The 24,883-nt window shown below is 38.1% G+C and overlaps 2 protein-coding genes and 1 non-coding gene across 12 annotated transcripts in view; 1 reads left to right on the forward strand and 2 right to left on the reverse strand.

Annotated features, from left to right (window-relative positions):
- The first annotated feature begins 911 nt into the window (after nucleotides 1-911).
- On the forward strand, nucleotides 912-983 carry Trnae-uuc. Its single transcript has one exon. It is a non-coding gene; the product is annotated as a tRNA-Glu (tRNA).
- Nucleotides 984-1,035: 52 nt separating this feature from the next.
- Nucleotides 1,036-7,766, reverse strand: LOC122397294 (dynein axonemal light chain 1-like). Its single transcript, XM_043396406.1, has 3 exons — nucleotides 7,547-7,766; nucleotides 1,727-2,004; nucleotides 1,036-1,326 (listed from the first exon to the last, which is right to left on the reverse strand). Exons 1-3 carry the CDS (start codon nucleotides 7,743-7,745, stop codon nucleotides 1,183-1,185), a joined length of 621 nt encoding a protein of 206 aa, XP_043252341.1. The 5' UTR covers nucleotides 7,746-7,766; the 3' UTR covers nucleotides 1,036-1,182.
- An 8,797-nt stretch (nucleotides 7,767-16,563) lies between these two features.
- The window catches only part of LOC122397281 (GTP-binding protein RAD), a 114,593-nt gene continuing 106,273 nt past the window's right edge, over nucleotides 16,564-24,883 (reverse strand). For all 10 annotated transcript variants that reach the window (XM_043396378.1, XM_043396383.1, XM_043396377.1 and 7 more), the window contains 3 exons: nucleotides 22,677-22,759; nucleotides 20,306-20,492; nucleotides 16,564-19,373 (listed from right to left, as the gene is read on the reverse strand). In XM_043396378.1, the coding sequence (XP_043252313.1) occupies nucleotides 19,084-19,373; nucleotides 20,306-20,492; nucleotides 22,677-22,759 (560 nt within the window). In that variant the 3' untranslated portion in view covers nucleotides 16,564-19,083. The remainder of the gene's footprint in view (nucleotides 19,374-20,305; nucleotides 20,493-22,676; nucleotides 22,760-24,883) is intronic.

Consider the following 24,883-nt stretch of genomic DNA (forward strand, 5'->3'; position numbering starts at 1 on the left):
AAGAAAAACATAATTTAAAACGTCTATAATTAATACGGGGCTTACAAACGTGTGACACGGAAAAAACATTGTTTCTAACATTTATTATATACTTTGTCTGTACTTCTGATTAGCATGTTACAAAAAAGCATTAAGTACAACGTCGTTTACGTATTTCATCTATGCCTGCATCACGTACGAACATCTGAGATCGTACTTCTTACCATTGCAGTTCTAAATCCAATGTTATCCACTCAGAATCAAATAAAATTCGCGTGTAAAAAATTTCATTTTCTGTCTCACTTCCTCTTGTGTTAATTTCTAAATCTGTTGGTAACGTTGCGAGTGATACGAAAATGGTAATGGGGTCCCGAGACTCGGAATCAAATAAAATTCGTGTGTAAAAAATTTCATTTTCTGTCTCACTTCCTTTTGTGTTAATTTCTAAATCTGTTTCTAAATCTCCCGAGACCCCATTACCATTTTTTGTATCACTCGCAACGTTACCAACAGATTCAGAAATGAATTTTAAATTTTTTAATCCCTTCCATAGTCAACTCACACGTATTTATGCAATACGACAACTGTTTGCCTATCAATACTAATTCAATGAATAGTTTCTCAACTGACCGCCATCCATGAGAAGAGGTCGCTAAAGTCACCTCCGAATTTTCAGGTCGGTATGGCAGTCAGATTGTCGGTACGGCAGTCAAACTCTGATTAAAACTAGAACTCCACGTTTAAATTAAAATATCTACTAAAGTAAAGGTTTTTCGTTACAACTGCCTTTATACTTTGTTATAGAGAATGTCGAGATGAATCGATCAGTGTATCGGAAAATATAACTCCGTTAAAAAAAAATAAACTTTACCTTCAAATATCATCTATACATATACAAAAATATTGATTATATATAAAACAGACAAAACTATTCCGGTATGGTCTAGTGGCTAGGATACCTGGCTTTCACCCAGGAGGCTCGGGTTCGATTCCCGGTACCGGAAAATCATATAAAGCAGACAAAAAATTCATATTTTTATTTTTAGTTGTTCTCTGTACAGTTACTCGTCGGTAAAATTCTAAGAAATATTGTTTGTACTATATTTTATAAGCGTACAAAAAAATATTGCAAAAGCAACGAAGATGAAAATGTCTCAAAAAAGTTTCTAACAAAAATATCTATAAATGTTCTGCAACATTATGTTACGTAGTTTCTGGTTGCAATGGACAATCAGATTTTTGTGGTTGATTCGGACAGGAATATTCTTCCGTCCGAATGATCGGTTCGCCATCCAATTTCTCCAACGTTGGTAAGCGTCTGGCCACCTCCGACCTCCATTGTTCCAACTAAAAATCATTACAGAAATAGTTGTTTTATCATAGGTTCATCAAGGTAACTAAAAATGTACAAGCACAATATAAAATTATAATATTATTCAAGCAAACGATACTGAACAAATACAAAAAACGATTAACGTACATTTAAGAAATTTATGATCTTCCTATACAAAAATAAGATTCCCAATTGTGGAATTCCCTTATTTTTTTTTCTGTATAACAAAAAAATTCTCTTTTCGAATAAAACAATTGCGTTCTTTGTGGCAAGGAATTGAAGTATAATTTTTGGAAACTCTATCCGTAACTGGCACATAGATTCCTAGAGGAAGTCTAACAATTGTTATAAATGAAAATTACTTTGAGGATTATGCATCAGATTGGTAAATGTTTGAGAGGTAGTAATGCGTACCTCGAGACTATCGTTGAGTGGATTTCCAACGAAGACGAGATCCTGAAGGTTCGCGAGCTCCTGAAGTCTGCTGAATTCGTTCCATTCCCTCACTAGATTGTTCGACATGTACAGTACACGGAGATTTCTCATCACGTTGATGCCCTTCGTCTTCTCGATAAGATTGTACGAAATCCAGAGCTCCTCGAGGGTGTCTGCCAACGCCTCCAGACCGGTGAAACCCTTAATCAAGTTACGACCTAATGCTAGGATCTTTAGATTCTTCAGACTCGCTATTCCTGTATCGGATAAGAGAACTTTATAGGTCTCTGTGCTTTATTCCTAACAACAATTAACATTGTATCAAGTGTTTTTGATGGATTATTTACTTGAAATGAAAAAAATATTCGTTCAGAATTTTATTATCAAATTGGACAGTTGATGCTGAGTTTGAGGAAGACATGGACTTGGAATTTGTTAATGTTAATGTTAATGATAATGATACTGTGGCGTCGCCTCCCATGCTCGCCACCAGAGGGCTCGCGCTCTCACAAGAACTCGCCGACCCCTCGGTATATATCTGGTGGCGAGCATGGGAGGCCACAAATTCGCCCTCGACTTTCTGTACACAAAACTCAGCTCATGTAACTCTAAAGTTCAGAAACTTCAAGCGTTCCTTGAAGCCGCCGAACTCATAAATGGCTAACTTACCCCCCAAGATACTTCTCTGGAATGCAACCAGCATCATCAACAAAACCTCTGAGCTCCAAATATTCCTCGAACAACAACAAATTCAATTAGCCTTAATCACAGAAACCTGGCTCAAACCCACCGATGTCATCCGCTTCCCCAGATACAATGTAATTAGGAAAGACCGACACACACCACATGGAGGAGTAGCAATCATCATCCACCAGAACCTCAAGTACGACACTCTCCCCCAACCCTTCCTGGACAGAGTAGAGGGCATCTTCATCAAACTCACCACCAACCCTAAAATCATTCTCGGAGCAGCTTACCTCCCCCCAGACAAACGTTTTTCCCAGCATGACCTGGACACCCTAACCTCCCACAACCAAAAATTCATCATCGGGGGTGACTTCAATGCCAAGCACCCCTGCTGGAACAACATCACCACCAACAGTAACGGCAAAGCACTGTACACCCACATGACCAAAAACTCCTACCACATCCTCAACAGTGATACCTACTCCCACAAACAGCCTCACGCTAGACCATCCAACATAGACATCTTCCTAACCAACTCCACCCACTACTCCGAATGCCACACAATACACGACCTACCCTCCAACCACCTCCCAATAATCCTACAGCACACCAACAATCACATCCAATTCACAAACTGCACCCTCTCCACCACTGACTGGCACCTATTCCGCTCCCAGGGGAACAACTACCCTATAAACCCGCATCTAAACTCTACCCTGGAAATAGACAGAGAAATCACCAAAATTCAAACCACAATAAGAAAAAACTTCAACAGAGCAACCACCACCACGCATGCCTACCACAAAACAATAAAACCAGACACCGAGCTACTGAACCTCATAAAACTACGCAACAGATACAGACGCAAATTCCAAAACACAGCCAACCCACTACATAGACATCTCCGAAACACTCTCACCAGCCAAATCCAATCCAAGACCCGCGAACTAAAGAACACAGCATGGCAGCACAAAATCTCCCAAATAGCTAACAATCCCAACAGGCTCTGGTCGACATACAAATCCCTAAAACAAACCAAAACCACAATTCCACCACTCAACGACGGCAACACCATAGCTTACACCAACGCAGACAAAACGGAATCACTTGCCAGAGCTTTCCACCTCCCACCCAGCACACTCACCAACTCTTCCATCGAACAGGAAACTGAGCATTTCATCTACAAGTTACACAACACCAACACCCTCCCTTCAATCACCACAGCCATCACCCCCCAACTAATCCTCAGACTGATCATGAACTTAAAAAACAAAAAATCCCCTGGCCCAGACAAAATCACAGCCATCCAACACCTTCCTCCCAGAATGACCCTCCAACTCTACTACATCTTCAGGCAGTCATACCACCTAGCTTATTTTCCCACTGCCTGGAAAACAGCTCGCATAATACCTTTTCCCAAACCCAAGAAATCCGCACTAAACCCAAACAACTACAGGCCAATCAGCTTGCTGAGCCTACTCGGCAAAATCCTGGAAAAAATAATTCTCATCCAAGTCAACGCACACCTCTCCTCCAACAACATCCTAATACAAGAACAATTCGGTTTCAGAGCCAAACACTCCACTATCCAGCAAGCCCTAAGGCTACAGGAGGACATTGCTCTGGAGGTGAACAAGAACCGGACGGTGGTCCTAGTTCTACTAGACCTCCAGAAGGCCTTCGACACCGTCTGGCACAATGGCCTCCTCCTCAAACTGCACCACATCAACCTCCATATCCACCTAATCAAAATAATTCAAAATTACCTCACGGACAGGCTCACCACAGTCTCCTACAATGGTTCCATCTTCTCACCCAGGCTCCTGCACACCGGGGTACCTCAGGGATCAGTCCTGGGACCCATCCTATTCAACATCTACATCAACGACATTCCCAAAAGCACCAACACAAAACTAGCCCTGTACGCAGACGACACAGCCATCTACTCCTCCTCGTGGCAAATCAAACAGGCAACCAAACACACACAAAACCACCTCGACAACATCCTCCGATTCACCACCACATGGAAACTAGCACTAAATCCAACCAAAACCGAAGCAATAATTTTCACCCCAAAAAGGCTAAAGAACCCAGATAAACTAATAGTAAGCAACCACCCTATCAACTGGTCCTCCAAAGTTAAATATCTAGGAATATGGTTTGACAACAAGTTAAAATGGCAACATAATACCAAAGACAGAGCCTGCAAAAGCTTAGGGATCCTCCGCATTCTCTACCCGTTCCTAGCTCGAAACAGCCCGCTTCCTATCCCACTAAAAATCCGACTTTACAAAACCTGCATCCGCCCCATCCTAACTTACGGCGCACCAGTATGGTGCACCGCCGCAAGGACACACATAGCTACACTACAAAAAATCCAAAATAAATACCTCAGGATTATACTCAACAAACCCCGATCCTATTCCACAGCACTACTCCACAGAGAAGCAAAAACAAAACTCCTGCACGAATACATCATGACACTAGCCACTAAAGCCCAGGAAAATAACACTCAGCACCCAAACCCCTTAGTATCCTCCCTAGGAAATTACAACCGCGCAGAATTCCCACTAAAGATCCGCATGAAAACACCCAAACTCATCCCAAATATCTAACACCCAATCTCCACTGTCGCACGACATACCAATGCATTGAGGTTTTTGAAACTTTTCCCTCGATCCTAACACATGAAATCAACTCAATAAAACCACCCCACCAAAATTACACACAGACATTAACTATACATTTCTAAGTGCAGGTTATAGGTCGCAGCCCAAGGTACTGCAGTCACACAAGAGAAAAGGACCAAAAAAAAAAAAAAAGGCCACAAATTCATCATTGCTGTTTCAAACGATACATTAGATACCATAAACAACATAGTAATCGTAACACACGTAATATTTCGCGTACGAGGCAATCCAAACACGAAATCATAAAAGCTACTCCGCAAGACAATACTAAAGGGTAAAATTTACGAACTGAAAGTATTAAAAAGTTTATTTTTTACGACCAACTCGCACCATTTTTGTTTCAACGATTTTAAATACAGAGCAACCTTCAAATTGTTATAAGAAAGTTTTATTTTGTTTGACGTTCTATAGAAAAGTTGTCAAATACTTTTTTGTAGGTACCCATGAACTCTGTTTCAGAAAAAAATTTCAGTGACATACCTTTACTATTCTAGGAGTTATGGCTGTTTGAAAATTGGACCAGTTTTAGGGGGTTTGTCTCACTTTACTGTGTCAAGGAACAACTTTTCCAATATTGTTAGAATTTCTACATATTCTCCACTAAAATACGCGTTGTTTAAATATTATGAATCGACCAAGTTCGAAATCTTTATAAACGCGGGGAGCTTGCAAAGTCGCATAAAGGATTACTTTCACGACCAAAATTGTTGGATTATATGTGTAATTGGAATCGATCGTTCGCGTTTTGAAGCGTTTGGCGCAGCGTTGTAGGGTATCCGTGACAAAAGTTTTGGCCATAGGGCGTAAATTTGCATCGTTGTAGAAGAATCCGTAGTCGGTGCAGACATGCTCCAATTTGCACGGAGCGGAGCAAAACGCGCAAAAACAATGAACGAGACGAGCGTTCGACAGGCCGTATAATTCGATGTACATGTATGTAAATGGAATTACGCCACGGGTCACGTGAAATGGGCCGCAGGTGCTAAACGACCTCCTTAATTGATGCGTAATCGCGCCACGATTAATATAATTCGACAGTTCAAAAAATGAGACTGTTTAGCACGAAATAATTCCATTTTCAATAATCGAGATTCTACCATTTTTTAAATTTCAAAATAATATTTAGCACTCGCATACTGGACACTTCATGAAATATAGAAATATTTAAATAATGAAATTTAAACAAAAATAATTCCCATTTCCAATATTCGAGATTTTATTGTTTTTTAGATTTCAAATTTATGGTATTTTCTCGTGGTCACCCATCCTGAGTCTGCTGCACGCGCCCAATGATGCTGCACCTCGACGATCGGACGCTGTCCAGCGTATCCAACGCGACGCGATCCCCGACAAATTTATGGTATTTATGACGCGCATACTAGATGCTTCGTAAATGATAAAAATATTTAAAAAATGAGACTGTTTAGCACGAAATAATTCCATTTTCAATAATCGAGATTCTACCATTTTTTAAATTTCAAAGGAGGATGGTACAAATAGGCCGATTTTGGACTATGTTGCAACGAAAAATTCGTAATTTCTAATAAAACTTGTAAAAAATTTACTCGACTGAATTTTTGAAAAATCGTAATTCTCTATAAGAGAATATTAATGCTAAATATAATAAATTTGAACTTGAAAAAATGGTAGAATCTCGATTATTAAAAATGGAATTATTTCTTGTTTAACAATCTCATTTTTTAAATATTTTTATATTTTATGAAGTGTCCAGTATGCGCGTCTTAAATAGTATAAATTTGAAATCTAAAAATCAGAATTTTATTATCAAATTGGGCAGTTGATGCTAAGTTTGAGGAAGACATGGACTTGAATTTTGTCAATGTTAATGTTAATGTTAATGATAATGATAATGATATTGTGGCGTGGCCTCCCATGCTCGCCACCAGAGGGCTCACGCTCTCACAAGCACTGGCCAACCCCTCGGTGCTATATATACACTCCTCGAACGACTTCCTAATATCGCGAATAAAAACACCCAGATTCATTCTAAACTAACAACCCCCATCACCAATACTTATCGCATGATGCATGAAAACGAGGTTTTTTGAAAGTTTTTTCTCGAGCCCGAAGACAAGAAATACCGCAACCTTACACTAACATAAATATACCCAGGCACTAACACTCATTCTAAATGCAGATTAAAGGGCCCTAACCCCAAGTACTGTAACCAATCATGAAAAATAACAAAAAAAAGAAAAAAAGAAGAAGCTTCCTAATATCCCAGTCCACTAGCAGGCTAAGACAAAACGCGCCCCCTACTTTCCTTTTCACGCCTCCTACGAATCTCACGAGATCCTAACCTCAGCCAGCAGCGCCACAAATTTTTAAGTCCGCATGAAATTAAAGATTCGATCACTACAGTAACGGTATATAAGAAGAGAAGCATGTGTAATATACCTACCTGCAATTTTCTCGATCATGTTTGTCGACAGAGAAAGTTTCTCGCAACTGACCAAAGTCGCCAAAGCATTGTCCATCTTCTCTATGGGAGGCCATTGAAAGCTCAGGATGACTTCTGTCGCGGTAGAAGCTTCCTGTCCGTTCTCCTCCTCCCATCGACGTATTGCTTCTTTGCAGGTGGTTGGTTTGGCAGTCGCCATCTTGGCTCTCGATCCTCATCGATTCCTCGATAATGTTCGAACCGTCGAAAATCTTTATCACGGAGGGACGAACTATCAAAATATCGAACCAAGTAAACGTACAAATATTGTAACCTATATTTGGTGTTCCCAAAACTGTTATTATAACAATTATAACAATTATAAATAATGTTACAAGTTAAAAACTTTTATTAATATAAAATGTAAATTATGGGGGTTTTAAAATCCAATTTAAAAGTTTGTCGAAAAGATTGAACATCAAAATTTAATCTTCTACATTATTTTATAGAAATTTAAATGCTATTTACCTAATTATAGAAATTTTACGACACAATTTGATAAAACTTTGTTTTGTTGGAAATATTCTGAATTTTTTTAGTTCGAAGGGGGGAGCTCGACGATCACGTATGTACGACGAATCGAAGCGTATTTATTTCAAATTTATTCACCCTCCTCGACACGAGATTTTGAGCACGCGCCATCCGGTCGAACATTCAACCATATCGGTCGGTTACATTTTCGTTGCTGTTCCTTTTATGCTCGATATGTTTCACATTTAGTGGAATATCGTTTGTTATCGTTCCCTCCGGCCGTATTCGAGGTTACAAGAAGTCGACATTCGTTTTCGTTCGTGGCAGACTGCCACGACCGGAGCCTGGTAATATCTGGCACCAATCAAAATAATCGATGCACAGGGCGCATGCGTCTGGCGAGAGGTTATTTATCAACTAAGCGCCGCGATAAGATTTACGATGGGTATTAAAATTGAAAAAGTGCAGATCCTCGGCGGTTGGGATCGTGTGCATCGTCGTAAAAGAGGAAAGACGATCGTTCTCGTTAAATCGATCGTTGGAAACTCGATTTCTCGGATCGCCGATAATCAGAGAATCGATTTATCACTTTCGAGTCGATTTTCAAGGATTTCGAGATCTCTGCATCAAAGTGCTGTACTGTATTACCAAGTTCTAAGATTTTTCGAGATTTCTGTTTCTAGAAAAGTTCAGGGATGGTCAACATACTCGGTGGCATGTTTTTTAATGTATTGCGACGGTGCTCCATTACGTTGAAAGGTTTAATCCAACGGATAATGGAATATCTTGTAGTAAAAAGAATAATGCATCATTTACCTAAATGCAGTGGTTGCTAGAAAACAAAGACCCATAATTTTGTTATCGATTATCGTATATTTACGCCCCGTGTTTGTTGCAAATGTTCTTTCGATATGATAAAAGAATTTTCAGCTGTTAGATAATCCGAGCTACGTCCGTTAAAAATTTTCGAATGCATTTTTTTCGAAGCAAACTTTGATATCCTGAGGAATCTTAAAACTTGACAATCTCTGTTTTTCCGATGGACCTTATAATCTGGAGTTTCAGTATATCTTTGAGAAAGGAATCTTAACTGTGCAAGTCGTGTAACTTGTAAGGAAGATCAATTGCTCGACTTCGATTTTAACAGGCCTTTGTAAAATGATTTATGATGAACAATACATACATTCAGTTCCACAAGAGCGTGTCCTTCCTAATTTTGTCACTAGACGGCGCATCTGTTTAACAATCGGTTGATTCAACTGTTTGAACACTTGGCTTCGAGCAGAGGTGCCAGAAAAGCACCGACGGTGCCCTACTCACACATGCCACATCACGCGTACGTGAGCTCGTGGAGTTACAGAAAGTCGACAAAGGCAAACTGACGCATGCCCTCTTTCTCGATTCTCCGAAGCTGCCCGAAGTAATTTCGGACCGCCTCGTGGGAGTCGAGAGAGGAAGGCTTATTTGCCTTCTCTCACTTGAACAACTGAAATTCGACCTCACGTCGACGGCATACGATTCCAAGTCTCGACTGCCCAGGTATTTTTTACTTTCCGACCTACGTATGTAGACGAACATAAGCAAGGTACTATAATGGAAAAAATTTTGTGAAATTTTTCTTACGGAAATACACGTTTTAAGACCCCCTGATCATATTTGAATTATTGAAAAAAAATAAATTCATTTTTATTATTCCTATATATGAGCGGACATATGTATATCATTTCAGATATCACTTCTGATACATCTGACAACGTATAACCATTACTGCTAGCTACTGCTAGCCTCTCGCAGCCTCTGCTGGCTTCTGCTGACCCCTGCTGACCACTGCTGACCTCTGCTGACCCCTGCTGACCACTGCTGACCCTTGTTAACAACTTCTGCCATGATATATATGTATTAAAACATTGTATAATGTAAATCTATGGCAATAAATGATATAATTACAAAAAATTCTATGTGTTCTCATCATGTTTTACCTTTCTTTTCCTCTCCAAATCATTACCTTAGTTATAAGACTCCCCGAAACTCCTTGGTTTCCCTGAACCCACTAGGAAGTCCTGAAACTCAGAACTTTGCTAAAAATTCAGGGTTTCCAAGAATTTTCGGCGTTTCCAAGAAATTACAGGGCTTCCCAGTTGTTTCAGGACTTTCCAGCTGTTTCAGGACTTTCCAGCTGTTCCAGGACTTTCCAGTTGTTTCAGGGCTTTCCAGCTGGTTCAAAAATTCCAAGGAGTTTCAAGTAGAAGTCAGTAGCAATCGTTATACGTTGCCAGAAATATAAGCGGAGGTCAGGAGAGGCCAACAGAGGCTGGGGGAGGCTGGCAGTAACCAGTAGTAATCGTTATACGTTGTCGGAAGTATCAGGTGTGGTCAGCAGTGGGCAGCAGGGGCCAGGAGAGGCACGCAGAAGCCCGCACATGCTGGCAGAGGTTAGCAGAGGCCAGCAGAAGCCAGCAGAGGCTGTGAGAGGCTGGCAGTAGCCAGCAGTAATGGTTATACATTATCCCATACATAGGAATAATAAAAAAGAATTTATTCTTTTTCAATAATTCAAATATGATCGGGGGGCCTTAAGGGGCCTCTCTACCTTGTGGGACTTTAAAAACCGAATTTTATTTTTTTTACGTTTTCTTTTAGTATGTAGTCTCGAAAATATATCTACCAAATATTAAATTGAAATTCTGAAAACTAACGAAGTTATAGCCTGCTGAAATGTACCGCGCGTAAGGATATATAATTGGACGTAAAACTTTAAGTTGCCTTTCTACTTTGTGGGATTAAAAAAATCGAATTTTATTTGCATTGTCTTTTAGTATGTAGTCTCGAAAATATATCTACCAAATATTAAATTGAAATTCTGAAAACTAACGAAGTTATAACCTGCTGAAATGTACCGCGCGTAGGTATAACAACTGGACGTGAAACTTTAAAGCTGTTTTTCTCGAAACTACATTTTTCGGCACTGCGAATGTGATAACAGAAAAACTATTCAAGATATCAACAGGAAATTTATACAGTATCTTTAGAACTAGTCTCCCTATAGCATGAACTAGGATAATTGCGATATCTGCAATACTTTTTCTTTTATTAACAAAAAGGCAGCCGAATATATGAAAATATTCAGTATTTTTTCGTAAAATAGCTGCCATTTTGCCATTTTTTGTTCTTTTGAAAAGATCCTAGTTCATGCTATATCCACACTCATCTATATTAAGAATACCGTTGGTTTTTGGATTTCGGATAATTTGTTCGCAAGATATCACATACGCAGTCGGGCGCCGTTCGTAAAAACTGTTGTTTGTTGATCAACAAAAACAGCGTAATCAATAGATATTATGAGTAGCAAAAATTCGTAAATATAGCTAAATATATAGTAAATGTATCTACAAGACACGGAATTAATTACTTTTTAATAGTCCGCAAAAAAAAATCACAAAAAAACATGTATTTTTCGTGCCTACAAGGTAGAATGGCCCCTTAAAACGTGTATTTCCGTAAGAAAAATTTCACAAAATTTTTTCCATTATAGTACCTTGCTTATGTTCGTCTACATACATAGGTCGGAAAGTAAAAAATACCTGGGCAGTCGAGACTTGGAATCGTATGCCGTCGAAGTGAGGTCGAATTTCAGTTGTTCAAAAGCGAGAAGGCAAATGAGCCTTCCTCTCTCGACTCCCACGAGGCGGTCCGAAATTACTTCGGGCAGCTTCGGAGAATCGAGAAAGAGGGCAAGCGTCAGTTTGCCTTTTCCGTAACTCCACGAGCTCACGTACGCGTGATCTGGCATGTGTGAGTAGGGCACCGTCGGTGCTTTTCTGGCACCTCTGGACTTCGATGCTTTGAGGTTAAATCAGTAGTGTTTTAACGGTGGGCTGTTATCTGCGTCGAAGGTGACAAAAATAACAACGAGTGCAGCGTAATCTAGTATATGGCATACACCATCCAAAACATCTTTTCTCCAAAATAAATAGTATTCTTAGACCGAAAAATATTAGTTGCACAGCCACATTAAAAATCGCTGGTAACCCCAAAGACATCATTCCTCCTCACTAAAAGAAGACAACAATGACAGCTACGTTATTATCAACCCAATAAAGAAATTAAACATTCTAGGCGCGATTTTCCGACTGGTCTCCTTAAAATCCCTTTCCAGACACGTGCCCCTTATTTCTTACGTAGATTTTTGTTGTAGGTAGATACAGAGACCAAATGGTTTCGGATGTAATTTCTTTATTATTACCGATGTACAATAATCCCTCGGGATTAGAGCCATTCGTCAGACTTCCTTGGATGACAGATGTAATCTCACATTAAAATATTCCGCTAGAGGACGCGGCCGCGATTCATCGGATCCATGGATGCCTCGTTCGCGTCAAAGCGTATCCCTTCGTGTCTCTGTCGACCGAAGAGATGGCAGTATTGTCACGTCACACGTTACAACGAACAGACACGATAACATTACAGCTTTAAATACATCGATAATTTTTCCAGACAAACAGTTAACCGTGTGGTAACATCGAATGAACGTGTCGCGGGGAGGAGGTCGATCGGTTGATGCAACGTTTGTCCCGAAGGATCTTCGTTCGAACTACACGACGCGTTGTCATTTACGTCATTTCGAGTCCTGTAATGTGCTCACTCTCGAAGTTAACTGGACAAAACGAGGAACGAGAAATAATCGACGTTAAAAAAAAAGAAGGTGAACGAAACGGAAAGAAGAGAAAGTAGTCGTTGAGATGATGTACCGGTAACGAATCGTTAAAAGTGAAGAAGATCGCGCCGCGTTTCGTGTATCGACATGGGTATATTAATGGTTACACTGGTTGTATTTTTGTAAGACTTACATCGAGTTAGTTTAAATTACAAAAATACACAAAGGCACTTGATAAGAATATTTTTTTTCTTTAAGGTCCTCGTCGATGTGACGCCTCTCTGAACAGAATCCTTGCGAGGCTGCTTGCGTTCGCGATCGTTCAAATGTAAAAATTAACAACAACGACGACGACGACGCAAACCAATATTGTGTGTTCGCAAACTAATACGGACTAGAACAAATTAGTCGACGACAACGTCGTTATATCGGCTCTCGGTTCGGTACGCGAGCAAAATGTCGGCGAAGGAACCATTTCCACTTATGCATACGGGATTGCTGCATTAATTTACCATTATTCTTATTCCGGCTTTATTATTAATGGCGGCGCTGCAGCGAGCTGGCCTCGCGGTACACGTTGAGTCGAAAAAGGCGTCGTTGGAATATCAATTGAAATAAATAAAATTGAGGTTAGATTCGATCTTCGAATTTCTACGAACTATCTTTTTGATTATTCTACTCATATTTTCGTGTCGTTTTTCGATGCCAAATTTCACGTAATTTAATTTAGCTTTTACGAGTTTCATATTTTAAATATAATATTGTCTTTTAAGTGTCTGAATAAAATTTAGTACCCGATGTTCGTTTAAATTGAAAACATTTTTTTTTGGATCGAAATGAACTGACTATCCAAGGTCACTTTTTCGAACACGAATAATTTCGTTTACGTATCGTTGCAGTTCGTCTATTTGTCCCTAGACGAACCGCGAACTGGTCCAGTTTATAGTTTTCTTCGACTCGACAGCACTTTCGACTTAAAGTTTATCAGACGAAGCATTGAAAATTACAGATATATTATTTGTATATTACTTGTCGAAATTTGTATTTAAACATTCGGCAAACTTTCTTCATATTCAACATTTGTTATATCTTCATTAATTTCTGAGACTTTAACTATAATAACTAGTCGTATCAACCACAACTTTGAGGTTAATGTAACATCAGCTTCAACGATGTGTAATTTAACTACCACGCCAGTTTTCCATGTTCAAAGATGCCCATTTGTTCAAATTATAACGCGAAACGTAGAAATATTCGATAATTCAATAGTGAATTTGTTAAAAATTGAAAGCACCGTTATTTACAATTTTACAAGCATTAGAATATCGCAACACGTAAGTTCAAAGTGCCGGTCACCGGTGACCACCATGGCAATCAACGTTGAATCAAACGTCAATTAAAATCAAAGATTGTCAATTAAATGGTGTTTGTTGCAAACTCCCCGTTTGCAAGACTTAATCAGCTTAGTGTCAAAGTTAGTATCCTTTAATTTGACACCACATTCAACTTAGTCATTAAACTATGAACTACCCCAGTTTGGCTAAAAGTCTTATCAACTTGGTACCCACTTCGAGACTCCAATCCCCCCCCCCCCCTCCTCCACAGCGTGGTTCATGCTGCAAAGTTAACGCCATAGTTTGGATTAAAATTTCTTTGGAATTTTCTATTTCCTTCGAGAACGCTTCTCGGATCGTTGTCCCCTGCTATTCCGTAAGTTTGCTTACCTTTGACATAATGCCCCCATTTACGCTTAGAATTCTATTTCGCTACGCTCTACGAGCCACCTTTTCGCCGTGTCGTCGTGATCCCTTTGAGTTACTATTTAGCTCAGCCCGACGCCGCCTTTGATCTAAAGTAATTCGCGACAAAGCGTTTCTTTGATTTGACAGCTCTTCGATTTGGCCCCTGAAACAGACGCACCGCTCGGACCAGCCTCGCTGCAGCTTGACTCGATTAAATATACATACGCGTCTATGTATATGTTTTGTATATATAGTATAATTCGGATATACAGGCATAGAGATCGCAGAAAATAGACAGTGTATAATCGTACGCGTGTGTGTGTGTGTGTATGTGTTTGTGTTTCATTTTCTTCTTTCGTATTTACCCGTGAAATTTCGAAAAAGAGCATACTCCTCGCGAGACATTGATGGCTGTCGTCCGGTACTCCGTTCTTTTGAGGAAAACACGCAATACAGAAACACGTCAATCTTTAACATACATCTACACAGACTAGCCACTTATTTGATCGTGAACATTAGGAGTACATTCACGTTGGGTATGTATATATGTATAATGTAACACACGTATCTCGCTTTTACAATAGGTACACAGATCCGTATCGTTAAACTTATCGTATATACAGTTCAGATAAAAAGATTAAATTGGTCTTATTGTACAGTAACGTCGTAAGTATTAGTGGCCGCTAATTCACGCCATGGTCCGATTTAAATTCCTCCGTACCTGTCCTAGAATCGACTTTCTAACTAATTTAATCTCGCCCGGCGCCATCTGGGAACTGTTCTTTTCAACTGACCCCTTTGATTACCGAGCTTCTCTGTCAACAACACGGTTACTCGATTCGCGTTTAGTCTTTGCACTGACGAAATCCTTCGTATCGATGAAGCTTTCGTGCATCGACAGCAGGGTGGACCTTATTTTTCTTTGAGACACTCTCTAGAAAATTTTTTACTCTTGTTAATTCGTTTCTCTGCGTTTTAATTCACAGCTCCTGTACAGTTTTGTTTCGTGTATCGTTGAATTCATCTTTTTACGTTCTATAAGAACATATAATTGAAAAAGAAATTCTGACCTTGAGTTTTTTTAAATTGATCTTGAAAAAGCAAATTTTTTTTGAGGTTATGTTTGTTTCATCGAATAATACGATTTTGTCCAATGAATTTGTTAATATATTCGCAAATAGAGGCGATATATACCTCGGAAAAATCTTAATGGAAGATTTTAGAGGCCAATATAAGGCGAAATAAAGAATACCAACTTGTTGATGGAGTTCCGTCCGTACTGAATTTTTTCTCTCGAAAGTGAGTAGGAGTTCGGGGGTATGTCTATTCACAAAAAATGATTGTAATTGACCCCCGCGACCGATAATAATTTTTCCAAAACGATTTGGAATTTTTTTTTTCGTCAAAAAATTTGTACACATTTCTGAATTTTTTTCTCGAAACTGCGTAAAATTTTGGGGGTATGTGTATTCACAAGAAATGTTGTATTTGACCCCAGAACTTAGAAATAATTTTTTTAGAACGATTCGAAATTTTTCTTTTTGCCAAGTTTAGGCACTTCGTCGATTTTTCTTAGAAGCTCGTTTTTCATTTTTAGTCAATTTGTTTGACGCTATACAGAAATTTTGTCTAATACTTTTTTGTAGGTATCCATGAACTCTACTTTAGACATAAATTTCAATGAAATCCATTGACTATTGTAAGAGTTATGGTCGTTTGAAAATTCGACTACTTTTATGGGGTTTTTTTCGCAGTTTACGGGTTGAAGAAACAACTTTTCGAATATTCTTGGAATATCTACATATTCTACATTAAAATACGCGTCGTTTGCCTTTTGAAACATTAAAATCGTCCAATCCGTTCAGGAGTTACGACATTTTAAAAATTCGCATGAAATTTCAGGGAAAAATTTCTAACCTCACTTTAGATTTTCGGTGAGGAATTTTTTTCTAGAAAGTGGGTAGGAATTCGTGGGTATGTGTAATGACCAAAAATGATTGTAATTGACCCCCGCAACTGAAAATAATTTTTCCAGAACGATTTGAAATTTTTGAATTGAATTGTTAATAACTTTTTAACGAAGTCTCAGTCAAGAAATTGATATTCTTGATTTTCTTTTTATTTTGGGCTCTAGAATCTCCCATTAAAATTTTTCCCAGGGTTGGCCAAACACCCTGTATAATTGCAGTGAAAATAAATTCTGACTTTGAAATGTTTAAAACTGACCTTGAAAAAGCAAATTTTTTCTGTAAGATTACGTTTAGTTTATCGAATAGTACGATTTTGTCCAAAGAATTTGTTCATATATTCACATATAGAGGCGATACATATATAGAATTTAGGTACTTCTGTTTAAACAGACTATTTATAGCAGAATATGTAATATAAAGAAAACAATGAAGGAATATCTAGGAGAGTAAAAAATGAAATTATTCTCATTGTGTTAAAATATCTTTTTAATAAATTCTACCGAATACGAGTTAGATATCTTTCATTGAGGAACGTTTTGTGCACATTAGGAAATTGTTTGTAATATACATATATTGCTTTCTCGTTTTTTGATAATAATTGATTGTATTCATCCATTTATCAGGATCTTTTCTTAAAAAAAAAAAATTTGGTCAAAGTCAATTTTTGACATTTCAAAGTTACAATTTTGTTTTCACTGCGAATGTATATTTCTTTTCGTAAAGAGACGAGTTCAACAATATACAAAACTGTATAGAACCTGTGACTTAAAGCGGGAAAAAATACGAATTACAAAAATAAAAAGTTTTCAAATTCTATGCGGCACGATTTGCACCGAATTTTGCATGCATCATTTTTTTTCATCAAAAAAAGAATCGCACAAATATTTTTATCAAGTACAACCAAGGTCCACCGTGGTCGAGTTCGAACCATCGTTCCTTCGTATCGTTTACAGTTCACCGTTTACTTTTAAATATAAAATTCAATAACTTGATATAATTGTTGTTAATAGTGCCTTTATTACGAATTCATATAAGGTATCTCGTAAAAACAAAGACTACGTTTACGTATTTTTGATCATGCCGTCTTAATTTTATCGACGGACGAAATTGGAAGCTTCGAGGTAATAACGTTTAAGCCGGATAGATCCAATTATTCCATAGGAAATTGGATGTTTTTTTTTCAAAAATAACTGAGCGTGTATTTTGTCCTTCGACGAGCCGATGAAGACTTAACGATCAAAGGATTAATCGAGCCTCGCGTATCGTGTATCATCGCCTTGGACCTCTTAAATGTTACGTTGATAGACACAGAACCATTTAACATTCACGATGTTCATGGCAAAACTTATCCTTATCAGTACTACGTTAGTCATCGAGGAAATTCTCGATAATGATTCGCGCGTCTTAACATTACTCGAAAGTTAATCGTTCGGAAAGAAACAACGGGCTCGCATTCGTTTTTATTAATTGGCACTTCGATCGCACCCCAAGTTTTTCCATACTTTTTTCTCGTACTTTTCACATTTTCCGCTCTCTTCGATTCTTGCAACGAGGCGTGGCCAATTTTGTCCATCGTAACAATTCTTCTGTTCTTCTTAGAACGTTTCTCAAAATAGGTTATACAGCTTAACCCCTTACGTAAGCAAATTTATTACATTTTTCAGCGTTCGTCGTACGAATCAAGTTTCAAGATGCAGTAAATAAACGTTTATATTTAAACAAAAACGATAGTTGTTATCAATTCAATGCAATAATTAACTATGTATCGTATTATAAAAATCGCGATTCTCAATTTACGAATCGGTCGCCATGTTGTCGTTGTGCGTAGGGCCCCGAGAGGTGGCGCTGGAGGCGACAGTTTCAAATCATGGAATAGCAACGCTACACCGATTTCGAAGAAATTAGGTATATAGATATGCATCTGTACAGTTTTTATCGTTCAATCAGTTTAATCAAGTTTAATAAACAAGTTTAGTTCTAATTTAAAACGCAAAGTTTCTTTTCCTCGACCCAACAGATATCAATTGTAAAAATAAAAACGATACATTTTGCTTATAAATTCTTACAGTAAGGGGTTAATATTGCCCAATAGAAATTCTAAATCTTCGAAGCTATCAAGGTTATTGTTACAAAGTTCGAGGAATTCAGAAGAGACTGCAAAATCTTTACAAATATTTACATTAATTTTCCATGTTTTACGGTTTCTATTCTAGTTCCATGTTGGAGGAAAAAACAAAAGACAGGAAGCACGATGATGTCACGAGAATCAGAGAACAAATACCGACTTAAACTTGGCCACCCTCGCAAGAATTCTCGAAGGATACAAGGTATCCCTGCGCTGTCCAACCAAACTGTACCAATTTAATCTACCGATTCGCATCGACGAGGAAATTGTATATTAAACATTGATCAGTAAAGATACATTTGTATCTTTCTCTGTTCAGAAAAATAAAAAAAATTAAATTTTCGTTCGAACAGAAATAATTTGTTTATAACTCGAAAAACGTTCCTTCTTTTTCACGAAGTTGACAATTTCGTATCTTTCGCGTTTCTCGCGAATGTACGGTAGATTATGCCGGACGAAGGTTGGCTGAGATAGCTTGGGAATACCCTGCAGAATTTCGGTGATTTGAGATCCCTCGAGCAGAGGAGATCCATCGTTTAAAGGACGTGAAGGTTCTCGCAGTTCTTGAACTTGCTGTCCTCCTTCCCGAACAGCCAGGTCAACATTTGTCTTGCCTTCATGCTGGCGCGTACCACGCCCCTGGATTTGTACCAATGCCCGCCACCCTCCGTCCCGCCGTTCGCTGTCCGGTTCTCCGAGCTGCCCTGCACGATCTTCAGCCGGATCTGATTCAAAATGCCGACCAGGAGATCGTCCACGTTGTGGTTTATGCCCACCGAGATCTCGATGAACTTCACCCGATAGGTGCACGCCATGCACTTCCCATCTGCGACGACCATGTGGAAAAAATTAGACATAGAACATCACATGCGGCGGAAATAGGAAAGAGAATGATTTTTCGTGCAAGAATAAATACAAAACGTGAAATCAAAGGACACAGCATGGATGAACAAGCATGGTAAAAATGGCCCCAAACTGAATTCAACATTGGAATACCTGGAATACTTTTTCAAGGCAAAACGTAATTTACAGTTTAAGCCCCGTTCCTTTTGTTGTACACGTTTCTGAATTTTTTACTGTAAAAATGGAACTTCGAACAATTAAATGTTTTTAAATGGCCACTTTACATTGGAGTTATCAATTTGGTTGTGGTTATGGTTTGTTTGACGATAAATCTCATCAATTGTCAATGGTTGATATGGAAAAAATGCTTGATGTTTATTGTAATATAAATTATAACAGTAATTGGCAATTATGACAGTAGTTAGTATTAATAAGTTTGAACCCATTACACATGACACATTATCAGTAAATTTATAACATATGTTACTGTATTACTGCACGTGTTTATATAATGTTCATGTATCACATATGTTATTTGCATATGTCAAAATATTTTAGAGATCCACGGTATAAATATGTGACATGTAGTTATCAAGTATCAGAATGTTGAATTCTCTTAACACTTTTACTGCCACGTCAGCCATATATGGGTGACAGGATTTACCATTACGATACTAGCAAAATTAATTCTCAAGTTATGACGTTGACAGAAATAAATTTGAATAGAATTTTTGAATTTTAACAAGGTTACGAAAATAAGTAGTGAAACAAATTTTAGGTCATGTAGCTTACAATGGTCCAAAATCAACATTTTACTTTTGCAGAATGTTATAGGGTTTTGATGTGGCAGTGAACGTGTTAATGGTGTTTGAGGCTTGTGATTTTATAAGATAAAAATCATGTTAATTCACTGACCTTGAGAAGAGACCACCCTGGACCGAACCAAGTCCACCTTGTTGCCAACTAATATGGCTGATTTCCCTCGGAGGAGGTCCTGATCGTGAAGACGTTCCAGGTACTCCTCAGCCCTTTGGAAGGACGCCTTGTCGATTACAGAGTACATAACGATGAAGGCGTCCGGATGTATATTCTCCAGTTCCGTCTTTTTGAAACAAACGTATAAATAACGATTGAAGCAAAATAATTGCTACCTGGTAACCACGAAAAGACTAAAAAAGACAGAACTATATAGGAAAACCACGTTTCAAATGATGACGTTTTGAAAAAAAGAGTAGCAATACCTACTCAAAAAAAAAAATTTAATCAATACGCGTATGTGTTTATATGTATATGTCAATTAACAAGATTCTATTTAAAGGATTTAGTGAATTTCTCATTTAAAAATTTTATTTCATTTCCAGCAAAATCGATCTACGACCCCTGGGAAAAATTTTAATGAGGGATTCTAGAGGCCAAAATAAGACGAAAATCAAGAATACCACTTTGTTGATGGAGACTTCGTTAAAATGTTATTAACAATTAAATTCAAAAGTTTCAAATCGTCCTGAAAAAAATATTTTTAGTTCTGGGGGTCAATTACAATTATTTTTGGTGAATAGACATACCCCCGAAATCCTACCCACTTCTTAGAAAAGAATTCGAGAAGGTGTGAAATTTTTCGACGGAAAGAAAAAATTTCAAATCGTTCTGGAAAAATTATTTTCGGCTGCGGGGGTCAATTACAATCATGTTTGGTCATTACACATATCCCCTAAATCCTACGCACTTTCGAGAAAAAAATTCCATATCGAAAATCTAATTAGCCGCCTTTTTCAACGAAAAACAAACATTTCAAATCGTTCTGGAAAAATTATTTTCGGTTGCTGGGGTCAATTACAATCATTCTTGGTGAATAGACATACCCCCAAAATCCTGCGCATTTTCGAGAAAAAAATTCAGTACGGACAGAACTTTAAACGTTAATAACTTTTTAACAAAGCCTCCATCAACAAATTGGTATTCTTGATTTTCGGCTTGTTTTGGCTTCTAGAATCCTCCATTAAAATTTTTCCCGGGGGTGGCCGAACACCCCTGTATAATGATGGTTAACTCTGAAAAATTTTTAGATTTTTTAGTAGTGGTACCAGAAAGTGGATCAAAAATACAGATTGAAAGTTTTTCATACGATGCGTTATTTTCGAAGAAATAAATTAAAAAGATTCATGACTTGACCAGTGTGCCTGGCCATTACTTGTTCTTTCTACTTGCGTTGGTCCAAGCGTTGACTGTGACACCTTCCCGTCGACTTTATATTCTGATTATTTAGAACCAATGCAACACAATACTCGCGAACATGCAACGCGAGTAGAAATAACCAGTAATGGTTAAACACATTCAAATTTAAAAAATTCAGGAGTGTGGACAAATTTCTCGGGCAAAAAAAAATTTCGAATCGTTCTGAAAAAAATATTTCTAGATTCTGGGGTCAAATACGACCGTTTTTGGTGAATACGAATACCCCAAAAATCCTACGCACTTTCGAGAAAAAAATTCGAATAGGTGGACGAATTTTTCGACAAAATTAAAAAATTTCAAATCGTTCTGGAAAAATTATTTTCGGTCGCGGGGTTCAATTACAATCGTTTTTGGTGAATAGACATACCCCCGAAATCTTACGCACTTTCGAGAAAAAAATTCGAGTAGGTACTGAACTTTTTAGATGAAATTAGAATATTTAAAATCACACTAAAAAAATTATATTTAGTTACAGGGGTCAATTACAATCATTTTTGATCATTACACATACCCCCGAAATCCTACGCATTTTCGAGAAAAAAATTCCTCACCGAAAATCTAATTAGATGAAAAAAAAAAATTTCAAATCGTTCTGAAAAAATTATTTTCGGTTTCGGGGGTCAATTGCAATCATTTTTGGTGAATACACATACCCCTGAATTCCTACCTACTTTTTAGAAAAAAATTCGAGAAAGTGTGAAATTTTTCAACGGGGAAAAAAAAATTTCAAATCGTTCTGGAAAAATTATTTTCGGTCGTGGGAGTCAATCACGATCATTTTTGGTGAACAGACATACCCTCGAAATCCTGCGCGTTTTCGAGAAAAAAATTTCGGGAAGGGAAATCAATCTTTTTTTTTGCGAAACAAGTTTCAAGAGATATCATACACTTGAAAATTACGAAATACAACATCAGTGTAAATTAAGCAGATATTTGATTGAATTTGTTTGTTCCTCTATTTGTTAAAACACTTAAAAGCGTTGGGAGCTGCTGATAACAAAATTTGAATATAATTCGGAGTGCAAAGGGTTAAGGGATGCTCGTCGCTCACCTTCGGGTTCGCGATGTTCAGGAATCTCAGCTCGCTCTCCTCGCCGTTCAGCATGATGAAAACAGACTGCTCGCTGGGTACGTCTGCAACAAAGAGAGAAAGAGATGAACCGACGATCGGTGCACAAAGCTGCTCAAAGGGCAACGTTAAAAAAGGGAAATCCGACGGGGAAAAGAGGAGAGGCCCCTTTGATTTGCTGCCTCATTTGTTTTTTCCTTGGACCATCCTGTACGGTGGGTGCATCCACGAAGGACGTCTGCGGCGGACGTGCAGGAAGGAAACGCGGCAGAAAGGAAAATAATCAAATCGCCGACGACGTAAATAAACCCGTGGGATCGGTAGGGGACGTGAAATTCGTTACCCGTTACAACGACGGCCACGTGACGGTATCAAGCAACACGTAATCGCGCGTCTAAATGCGTCCACGTCGACGTTCGCACGTCAACGGCCATCCCGAAACGTCGACGATTTCCTCGATACGTGGGTTCGATGATGTCAGACATCCACGCTATCGTCACCCTTTCCAAGTCGCACCATCGAGCCTCAGATCGGTCAAAGATCTCGATACTGTCTCATACGGAACAATTTAACGACAAGATTTTAGCCAAAAAATTCATCGATCAAAAAATCTGAAAATCTGCCAAAATATGTGCCCCGGTGCCCCAAGTGTCTCTGAATTTTTTTACATTTTTTTACTCGATAGGTCGAGAGAAATTGTACAGAAACATGATTTTCGTTTTCACCCCATTACTACCCCCACGGTCGAGATTTCAAGTTAAAAATTGGCACACAGGATTTCTTTTGGATAAGCTATCGAATGAGTCATCGTTCGTTCAATTCGGTTTTGGGGTCACATTTGACCCCCTTATAGGGCTATACCTTTTCTAATGTGATACGAATCTGTATTTAGGATAGTATTATAGGGGTGATATTTGTACAGTGTAGATTGAACGGTTGAGTGTGAATAACGAGTGTTTGAGGCGATGCAAACGGATTCGAGTGAATGTTTAAAATGGAGTATCGGTAGCGAGTGGAGTGCAAGTGAAAAGTGGGATTCCTAGAATACGTGTGGAGATTTTGGCTGAGGGAGACGGAACGAGTCAGCAAACAAGAATCGTCGCGAGAAACTATCTAATAAAATTAATAAAATAAATATTTAATAAAATTTAAACAAAGTATACGAAGCAGTGATTTTCAAAACAGGGGACGCGACTCTTAGTCGAGACCTAACCTAGACCTAACCCAGACCTAATCCAGACCTAATCCAGACCTAACCCAGACCTAACCCGACTCTAGAGGCGGGTTTTAAAATCGAATCCATCCAGCAGAATAATGAAAACAATTTTTATTTTAATCCTCCCTCTATTCCCTTTCCATTAGTATAAAGAGCATCGAAGATTAAATCACGGGTATTTAATCCTCTCGTGAACATGACCCACATATGAAGTGCCAAATTTCTTTGTAACAGGCCTTCATTTATTTTTGCAGGTATAACCTTACGCAAAGAAAATATTGATTTGTACAATGTAAGAGACTATCCTTAATTCTTCGTTGAATGCAGTCGTTAAAAAGTTTCGACGATTTTGAAACATTTAATTCTATTGTTATTATGTGTTAGTGTTTATCAAGGGGAGGCTTTTTTTAATTATGCTAAATGTGGAAACCAATAGTAATTTTGGGATCCCACGAGAAATAGACTCATGCAAAAAAGTTTTAAAGTTATTAAAAGACATTAAAGTATACCAATCGCTCTAAATATGATCAGTTCCACTAGGTAACCCAATTTTGGTCACTAATAACCAATAAGGTGCATGTGACCTAAAACGCTATAGTAATTTTGAAATTAAAAATCTCTTCTAGTACGATTACATTACCTTAAAATACGATTTTTCTTTTAATTAGAATATGTATTAGTGCCATTGCATCGAACAAATTCAACAGAAGTTGGAAAATAATATTTACGCGTTCTGCAATTTTAAATATGGAATCTGACATCTGTGAAATTGACGACTTCCGTAAATCTAGTGTTAAGAGCAGTAATCTTGTCTGAGATTTAACTTATACATATAAAATACATAAGACTTGCAATATTTCGAATGTATTTTACATTGCAATTAATGATAATATAATACGTTTCATTCATAAAACATAATTAGAAATAATAAATATTCTATTATGATTTCCGTTCGAATGCAAAGACCTGTTAA

Source organism: Colletes gigas, unplaced genomic scaffold (assembly GCF_013123115.1).
Source record: "Colletes gigas isolate AHSC1104 unplaced genomic scaffold, ASM1312311v1 Colletes_gigas_Sc00009, whole genome shotgun sequence".
Classification (NCBI taxonomy): Eukaryota; Metazoa; Arthropoda; class Insecta; order Hymenoptera; family Colletidae; genus Colletes; species Colletes gigas.